This window comes from Cryptotermes secundus, unplaced genomic scaffold, assembly GCF_002891405.2.
Source record: "Cryptotermes secundus unplaced genomic scaffold, Csec_1.0 scaffold1009, whole genome shotgun sequence".
NCBI classification, from domain to species: Eukaryota; Metazoa; Arthropoda; class Insecta; order Blattodea; family Kalotermitidae; genus Cryptotermes; species Cryptotermes secundus.
The window spans coordinates 1,309,323-1,319,437 of record NW_019744133.1 but is presented as its reverse complement, the minus strand read 5'-3'; the positions used below and the strand labels follow the sequence as shown (position 1 = coordinate 1,319,437).

At 42.0% G+C, this 10,115-nt stretch overlaps 1 protein-coding gene across 2 annotated transcripts in view; it reads left to right on the top strand.

Annotated features, from left to right (window-relative positions):
- Positions 1 to 2,077: 2,077 nt before the first annotated feature.
- Positions 2,078 to 10,115, top strand: part of LOC111874568 (neuroligin-2) — a 169,162-nt gene continuing 161,124 nt past the window's right edge. Inside the window, exons 1-2 of one of the 2 annotated variants that reach the window (XM_023870174.2) lie at positions 2,078 to 2,109; positions 8,741 to 8,902. In XM_023870174.2, coding sequence (XP_023725942.1) covers positions 2,100 to 2,109; positions 8,741 to 8,902 — 172 coding nt within the window. In that variant the 5' untranslated portion in view covers positions 2,078 to 2,099. Of the gene's footprint in view, positions 2,110 to 4,430; positions 4,465 to 8,740; positions 8,903 to 10,115 lie in introns of those variants that run through there. The other variant, XM_033755506.1, reaches the window with a different exon arrangement.

The window sequence follows — 10,115 nt, the reverse complement described above, 5'->3', positions numbered from 1 at the left end:
AGAACATAACTACAGAAAGGAAAAGGGACCAAAATGATGAATGGCTGACTGACTCGTGAACTCTGAACCAACTACAACACTTGTTACGTACGGGCAATAGAAATATGGATCCTGGCAGATGTGAAATGTTGCGTGAAGTTTTGACAGCGAAACAGAAGTAAAATTCATAAAACAGAAATGGTTAGGATGAAAAAATGAAGAAGATCGAACATAAAAAGAACGAAATAGAAAAGAAAGAATGAACGAAAGTAGAAAGAGGACTCGAGCAATAATTCCCTTTCCACAACCGTTCATAAATCTTTCTCTGCATCCACCTTTCTGCAACACCCATGTGAAAGGCTCATTACTGATTCTTTGCTGATGACCGCGTTTCGAGACATTAAAAGTAGAAAGAGTAGAGTGAACTTTCGCTTCAAAGCGCAACTCAAACTGGGACCTCATTGGGTTTCATATTTCTACCTCTAGATAGCAACTAAATCTTTTTTATATTCTTTTTTTTTTTTGTTTCTGTGGCGCTGCAGCCCCAGTGGGCCTAGGCCTACCTCCATGAAGCTCCCCGTTTCACTTCGGTTTACTAGATCTTACACATTCCGTAGGACTCCTTGAGCGAGTGATCAGCTCGTCGCAAGGCCTCTACCTGTAGACAAACACAGAAAAACGCACACAAACATCCATGCCCTGAGTGGGATTCGAACCCACCATCCCGGATTCCGAGCGAGCGAAGACAGTGTTATATTCTATTACTGGTGAGAATTCTGCTCCAAGTCTTATGCGTTTGATGGAAGTAACCACTGTTGCAGACATTTCGGTGGTACATTTTGCTTCCTCCTTCAGGGTCGATGTGAGTAGCATGAGTAATTTTGTAGTACTGTAAAAGCTGGTTATAACGGATTTCATATATAACGACAAAATGTGGCTTTGAAGAGTCGTTAATTTTTAGAGATGTTGAGACACTAAAAAGGTTTTATAATTAGAAGACTATTGAAATAAAAGTGAGTCCAATATTAAAACCTTGATTAATCAAATTGTGCTTTTCTATGTTCATAGCGTGTATTGCTATGTATCCTCTGGTATACATTCGTGAATGCCCCTTCTCTCGATTATAGCTGACAGCAATAACGGGCACCCTGTCCGCATTATTAGTGCTTTATAACAACGGTTCGCTTTATTTTATCATGTTTAGAACATCCATGTTAAAAGACTTCGAATTTTCTTTCCAGTTCCACCCATTTCTAGTCTTAATCTATTACGGTTATGTTTTACTTTATTTTACTTTGTGAAGAGGTTACCACGTGAGTACAGGTTCCGCAGGCCGTTAACTGTGTCGGATATAACCTCAAACCTTGGCCATGTTTTGTTTGAAGAAAGCAGTCTTCTGGGATTTGGCACCGTGTATATGTGGTGTTAACCGACGTTTCGGATGAACGTATCGCCTCCATCTTCAGGGTAGAAGGAAAAATATAAGAAATTCGCAAGCGAAGAGACCGTGAGAACTTCCTTCTACCCTGAAGTTGGAGGCGATACGTTCCTCCGAAACGTCGGTTAACACCACATATACACGGTGCCACATCGCAGAAGACTGCTTTCTTCATAGTCACCGCCATGAAAGCCTCAAATCTTACACATGTTTTTATTTTTTTTGTAAAGAAGAATACATGCATTGTGTGCAGGATACCCAAGATGTGTCTCCATATGAAATATCACCTGCATTTTGCATTTTCATTATCATAATCGAAAGCTGAAGAAGAAATTTCCGCGGGCATCATGTCTCTCGAAACACTAACAAAATATAAAAATAGTTCTTAACTTTATGAAGCCACAAAACATTAAAACAAAATACGCTCTTCCCCATATAGTAAATAACCTAACTGACCTCTCATATTTGACCCATTAGTTATTTGTGTCTTTATTATTCGTCTGTCCCACCTACAGCATTTTATATACAGCGCGGAAAGTAACCGCAATACTGGGACAGGAAGTTGAATGACGTAACCATTTCCGTAATTATAGTTTTATGTAAATGTGCAGCTACATGACTGCTGCTACCTCTACACGGTCTAGAATGAAACTAGTTACAAGTAAACCAAGAGGGCGAGACAATGGCGAAACGTATGTTCAGTTTAATACATTAATTACTTAGTTATATGGAGTTAGTCTCCAATAAAACAAAGATTGAAATCTATATTGTTCTTGTTGGACAATCTGGTTCTCTAGATTAGCTGTTCCAGGCTCTTTGTGTTGTACTGAAAACATATACACTCCATTCTGAATGTCATGTGAACGACCGGTGTGTCGTGTGTGTGAATAGAATGTTGTGGAATTAAATTGTCGTTGAAATTATGAACAAGCTGTTACAAGAAAAGTTAATTACTTCGAGAGGGTTTAGAGCTGTAATTAATCACCAAAACTAACTACAGCAATACAGTATTCGGAGCAAGGAAATGGACTCGGATAAGGAAATAGTGAGTTACTACATGAACACAGATTTGTAGCTACTAGAAATTAATTCATCCTCACAGGCTACGTGATGTAATTAAAACGTGATATGATTTATATGTAACAGTTGTGTACTACAGCACAGTGACTGATTCAGACAGACATTCCAATCAAAATACAAGAAATTCATGGAAAACTTAGGAAGCGTTAGGAAGTCTTGTCTGTCTGTCTTATCTCTCTCTCTGTCTCTTAGATGTTATAGCCTGAATAGAAAGCGTATTCAAATCCATAAACTAACAGTTCATGACTTTACTTTCCGCCAGTATTACCTAACTTCAGTTACGAGTCAGTTTTCAGACATAACCTCAAACGTCTTGCATCATCGCCATAAGTAATTCAATTACGAAACGCTATTCTAATGAGAGTAGCGTACTATTCACCAAGTGTAATTAAAATGATCAAGTCAAGGAAGATGAGGTGGGCAGGGCATGTAGCACGAATGGGGGAGACGAGGAATGCATATGGGATATTGGTGGGAAAGCCAGAAGGAAAGTGACCACTCGGACAACCAAGGCGTACGTGGGTGGACAATATTAAAATGGATCTTAGACATATAGGATGGATGGTATGTACTGGATTTATGTTGCTCAGGATAGGGACCAGTGGAGGGCTCTTGTGAACACGGTAATGAACTTCCGGGTTCCATAAAATGTTGCGAAGTTCTTGAATAGCTGCACAACTGCCGGCTTCTCGAGAAGGGCTCAGCTTCGTGAAGTTATTGTTTCATCGTGTTTGTAACATGAACAGATATATGAACATTTTAGGCCACACAACATGCGTGCGCATTCTCCAACTTGTCTCTACAAGAGGGTTGCGTTTCATTTCGGCACAAATGTACCGTTTTCGGGTCCTCAGTTACCGCGTAAACTTTTATACTGTGCGGCCATTACTTGTAGTTTGCGTGTAATTTTACTTTTTGTGTCCATTTGCCTTTCATGTGCTTATTAAATATTAAAATTATTCTTCCCTTTTATATTACAAGGTTTTGATATTAGTACAATTTTCTGTCGCATGTAGTGGTCACTTAACGCCGAGAAATGTGGATATAATTCTCAATCAAAAATATTCCCATTGTTTCTTTTTTCTTTTTTTATTGGTCGTGGGGTGGGACTAAGTCCCTTTTACTGTGGCCACTTCTGTCCTATTGTACCAGCCCCAGGTGATATGAGAGGGTGATTGTGGAGCAATTGGTGGATTGAAGATTGGCAGGGGAAACCGAAGTACTCGGAGAAAACCTGTCCCAGCGCCACTTTGTCCACCACAAATCCCACTTGACCAAACCCGGGCCGCCGTAGTGGGAAGCCAGCGACTAACCGCTTGAGCTATGGCGCGGCCAAAATTCCAATGACCATATCGGGAATTTAATCCACGACTTTCAGGCTTGTATCATAGTTCCTCAACAAACTACGCTACCAAGTGATAGCTCACGCTGTTTCTTACTTAGTCTTATGATATTCCGCAGGAAGCATTCTTATTTAACATTGGTTCTGACTGGAGTGTTCCTGTAACTGTAGTTGAACATATGCAGTATAGAACGGTATAGAAGGTACAGTAGCTCTCTCTGTCTAATCCCACCCAATACCTCTTCCCCTGTCGTCAGTACAAATTCCCCTACTCTTTTCCCCTCTCGCGGTTAACCGGTTTCCTTCCACGTGTCAGTTTGCTTCTCTGTACCACTCAGTACACTCACTATCCAGACAGCATTTACGCAGTGCCTACGTAAGTACAGCCAATACTTAATATAAAAATTGTTCCAGAGATATTGCACACACTTCCTTGTTTACCCTTTTGACGCTAGAGAACGTGCCGTTATTTTCCTAAAGATGTCACATATGTTATTCAGTGAGATGTGTCCATAAATTTCCGGCGTTTAATGAAAATCGTTCGAGTCATTCTCGAGAAAATCAAATTGTGTGTTTGGGCGCCGCCATGTAAGCCGACACAGACCAATGACGGCTACACTCTCAGGTAACTGAATATAAATAGAATTCGTTTAGAAGGTATCGAGGTGCACAGACGGACACAAGCATTTCAGATCCTCTCCTGTTTTTTATTCAGAGACGCTGAAAACATGGATATCCGTCTTTATCCAGAGGAATATTTAGCTTGTTAATACTAGGCTGTGCACCTAACACAGAAAATTGCTCTGTAGTGCTACTGGTAATTTCAAGTCTTAAGTGATCTGTGACAAGTAATTTCCTACCTAATTTCTTATACAATGCAATTAACATATTTACGGATTTCAGCCAAGGGGCATCCTGTAGCGTAATTGGTTGAGGAACTATGCTACAAGCCGGAAGGTCGCGGGATCAAGTCCTAATGAGGTAATTCGATTTTTCCAATTGACCTAGCCCTTCCAGCCGCACCATGACCCTGGGATCGACATAGCCTCTAACAGAAATTAGTACCAGGAATATTCTTGGGGGTAAAGCGCGGCCGGAGCCTAGGGCTGACAGCCTTGCCGCCATCTATGAGCCGATTGTCTGCAAAATGTGGGAACCTCAACATCTCACAGCCCTATGGGTCTTCAAGGCCTCTTACAGGGATACCTTTACTTTTTCTTTTACGGGTTCCAGCCAACGCTTGACTAATGGAGAGCAGCCCGTTTCGATACGTTGTTATGCATCTGAGACCCGGTTGACAGTGTCCGGTCTGTATGAGTCACTGACATGAAACGATGGCGGGCAGGGAGGCAGTTGTACGTACATAACCACAGTATCGAACATGAACTAGATTGAGATACGATGTTTCTGGGCATTATCCATCGATCTGTTTTATCTAGAACACCGTCCTTTTTTTTTTTAAACAACGTTAGACAACAGCGTTAGAGAGCTATCATAAAATTCATAATGGAAATTTTGAAGCTGATGATACCCTTACATCCTTAAATGTTTTGGTCATGATGAAGGGTCCTGAATTGATCACGAAAGTGTACCGGAAGCCTACTCCTATTTGAGATATCCCCACGCTAAAACCCCATAAATCTTGGAGAGCCAGTTTTTTCTGTCATGGTTGTATCTCGTAGCTGATTGGTCCCAATTTTGAATCTTCAGGAACGCGCATTTCGCCCCTGCATGACTCAGCTGTGGGCACTCATATATCAGACTTCGTAGAAAAAATGGCATTACCCAAGATTTAATAGCACACATCCACCCTCAAGATATGCACCCTCGGGGCCACATACTACCCCTTTGACCCCCAAACTTATCAGTCTGCAATATTAATGAGTTTATAAAAGCTTTCCTCCTGTACACTCTTTTGCATCCTATTATCTTTCGACGGGGGCACGCGGGAGCGTAGTTGGTTGAGGCACTATGCCACAAGCCGCAAGGTTGCGGCTTCGAGTCCCGGTGAGGTAATTGGATTTTTTAATTGACCTAATCCTTCCAACCGCACTATCGCCCTGGGTTAGACCCAGCCTCTAACAGAAATTAGTACCAGGAATTAATTAANTTACTTTTACATAATAATAATAATAATAATAATAATAATAATAATTAATTACACCCATACTGTAACCGAATTCCCTCCCCTAAGAACACGACAGTAGGAAACTCCTCTTGTGCCCTCCCCCCAGAATACACAATGCCCCTATCGGAATAGCTTGTCACTACTTGTAACACGGTTTTCTGAACAGCAATGATTCGAGAGTAATCAAATGTAATGGGCGGGCGGCATGCTCGTGTGTGACGGATGGCGACATAAACTGCTGTGTACGGAAATCCATTGTGCTGCATCCGACAAACGGGGAGGATGTGAAACGAAGTTGTCTCCAGGAGTTGGCTCTTCGAATCCAGGCCGGAACCCCTCTACTAACTGAGGTTGCTTCCGGTTTCCGTCAGTCCTTCCACGAAGATGCCGACTCGTATAATTTGATGTTCTCTCAGCGGTAGCTATAAAGAGTTCATCGTCCGGGGTGTATCACCGTTAATCCGTTGAAAATTAAGAAGTTTCGGAGGAACATGTCGCCTCTGTCTTCAGGGTTGAAGAGTGCATTTTCGTTTTGCGTGCTGCATGCAGTTCTGAGTTCTCATTGAGACTTGTCCACATCAACAGGACGAAGCAATACCCATAGTTAAAAATAGTCAGTTCGAACTTCGAACGGTTTGACGTTCGAACAACTTGAAACTCGTTCTCAGGGAACATGTGAACCTAACCTGTGTTGCTGAGCCGTAGTTCACGAAACGAATAGTTGAGGAACCATGTTAGCTCAGTCGGTATAGCGACAGGCTACGGGCTGGACGACCGAGGCGTCGAAGTTCGAGTCCCGTACGGTCAAGAATTTTCTCCACGTCGTCCAGACCGGCTCTGGGATCCACCAACCTCCTATCTAATGGGTACCGGGGGCTTTATCTCGGAGGTAAAGCGGCCGGTTAAACTGAAAACTAATTTTAAGGAAGTTGACTAATGCACTACAGTGTAAAAACTGTTTTTGGAAATTTGAAAATTAAATATATAACAATAAGCGATAAAGTGTTTGGGGGGGGGGATTTCCGAAGTTGTGGGTTTTCTGAGTGATGGCTACGTGGAAGTTATACAAAACAGACAACCGGACACTCTTCTTTATACGTATAAAAAGCACACCACACCAATAAATATTTTAACTTATAAATGTGCATTGTACTTTATGTTAGTATCTTGCCTGTACGGGCTTCGCCCTTGACTGGATGCAGATTAATTGGTCTTCAGACTCGGCTGATTGCTTGCGAATATGTTGAACTAGCAGTGCCTTTGCGTACTGCCACTGACAAGCTTCCAAGTGGCGCCTCAATCGGCGTTTCCATGAACTCGTTGAAACTGACTCGGAGAGAACATTACATTTCTACGGCCACTGTCAAGCCGTCAGATGGCTACTTCATCGGCATTCGTTTGAACTTACTGCAAATGGCATGGAGGATACATTCCTTTTTGTTTGCAGAGAGGGCTAAGTGTTCCTGGGCAGGCAGCAGCGCCCTCAGATTTGTTGAATAGGTGGGATCCTAACAGCCACTCACCCTGAAGATTAAAATGTTACGAAATATTACACTCAGCATTGTATTAGGACGATTTTTGGGAAGGGGGGAATTAGTGTGTGATGTAGTGGACCGTATTCAGTGGTCCAGTTTTGCCAACATGATAATGGGCCACCAATTTCCTTGAATGGCGAGAAATTTTATGTCTAAAAACTAATTGAATTGCGTCGTGAAATATTTTATGGTTTCGCAGTTATCGGATGACATAGACCGCCCGAAAGATACTAGATTTTATTTCTAATAAGATGGGCGACAAGTAACCATATCGGAATCTTTCATTGAACACGTAACAATTGTCTTCAATAAGAAAACCTACTCATGGAATGACGTGCCCTCGGATATGTTTAGACACTGTCAGCTTCTTATGACGATGAAATCTGCTTCATGAAGTTATGAAACTTCGCTTGCTTCATGAAGTTGTGAAACTTCGCTCGCTTCCCAGCGAGGCGGCCCGGGTTGGAACCCGGGTCAGGTCATATGGGATTTGTGGTGGCCAAAGTGGGACTGGAGCAGGTTTTCCCTGCCAATCTTCTTTCCACCAATTGCTCCACTCACCATGATCTGTCATTTGGGGCTGGTGCAATAGGCCAATAGTGGCTACATTACCAAGTTTACTCAGTCTCACCCCATGAAGAATAGTAGTAATACAGGATGATTCATATAGAACCGGCCCGACGAAATGAGCTGCAATATAAAATATACCATACAGATATTAAAGTAATTTACACATCTTATCTTGGATTGTGTGCCGTGATCAGAGCAGGTGTTGAAAGTGTCCGTCGTTTTCAAGTAGGCACTAGAAACACTCGCTGTTCAACAGTGAACTCCATGACTGTCACCTGCGCACTGCAGACACGTTTCGGGATTGTCCTTGACCTTGCAGCATAAGGGCTGCCACTTGCCGGGTCGTGCGCACACCATTCGACTCAGCACGGCCCACTGATTATTATGTCGTAATTGTTATATGCATCACCTGCGGAATTATTAGCAAATTCATCGGGTCGGTTCTATACAATTCACTCTGTATAATATAATAATAATAATGAAAGTTAGGAAGCTTAAAAGGAAAATAAAAAGGATATTTACAAAAAGGTGTCGTTATTGAGATTAATGGAACTTCTGTTTAAAAGTGGTAGGAAAATGAAAGCTTAAACTTTAGACGTGTTCCTTCCTCTTTGCTGTTAGGTTTCCACAATCTCTGGTTTCTGATCTTCACTTGTTTCATTCCACAGCAGGGACCAGAGAGAGTGGCGGCCTGAGCCGATACCCTGTGCTGGTGTACGTGCACGGGGAGTCGTATGAATGGAATTCTGGGAACCCGTACGATGGCAGCGTCTTGGCCAGCTATGGCGGGGTTGTGGTTGTCACCATCAACTACAGGCTGGGAATTCTAGGTGAGTTGGCTAATGGATTTGATACACAGAGCATTGCATATTGCTTCCGTAATGTGCGTCAGGGCATCTTACTCAAGGTTTCAAATGTTTGAGATGTGTTAATCCCTCTGTTGTATTGCTTGCTACTATCTTTCAATTCAGAACCATCTGTCTTGCCGTGTGCTATCCAAGAACGTAATTTTTATATAGTTTTGCATTGATGTGAAACTTGCCTCTCACATTAAGGGAAAATGAGACATTGAGGATATTTGAGAACGTGGTGCTGAAAGGAATATTTGGACCAAACGAGGAAGAAGCAGCATGATGCTTCATTGACATCCGTTAATTTTTTTCAAAAGTTATTAGTGGAGGACAAATACATGAAGTCCTCATAAAATTGTACCATCTTATAAAGGATATAATGTAGTATTAAAGGGGTAAGGTCGGCAAAAGATTACTTTTCATTTTTATTTCTTACTGGGTTCAAACCCAGTGCGAGGTTTGCCAAAAATGATCGTGGGAACTTTTAAGACGAATCCCCGAATTTTCTGACTTTCCACATTACACGATTTTAGTTCAGACATCAGTGATTACGAAGAGTTGTATCTTTTGGGATATAACTTCGCTTAGTCCTTTGAAATTTAACTGATGTTTCGGAGGAATATGCCTCATCAGGTTAATTAAGCCGCTAAAGAAACAAACTTACCACCTATTAAATTTACGTTCGTTTCTTGCTTTTCTTATTCTTCGACGCAGGAAACCGATTCTTGCTCCTCCGAAACGTCTATTGACTTTCAGATGTCTCCACTGAGTTATATCCCAGAAGACAACTATTTTCAACATTTTCTTTTCGCTCCCTCCCCTTTGTCTGGATTAATTATAAGTACACAGTAGAACAACATGGCTGGCGTGTTGCATGCAGAAGATAAATAAGTGTTACCAGAGAGGCAGATGTTCCCGACTGTTACCTACTCAAAAGTAACTATGCCCCGCGGAGTGAGCTCCCTCAACATGATGTATACTCTTAGCGTCGTGTTCTCCTGTTATGCGTGTAGCCGTTCATTTGCCTACAGGCGGAAAACTGTTTTCGTAAATTTCCAACCTTGCTTAATTCGCAGTGGATATGGGTTGTTAACATGGAATTCTAACACAGTGAGGTAATAGCATACTGCTTGATGAGGCCGAGTTTGTCTGTCCTATTAGGAGTGGATCTCAGCTTGTAAGATAGTGCATT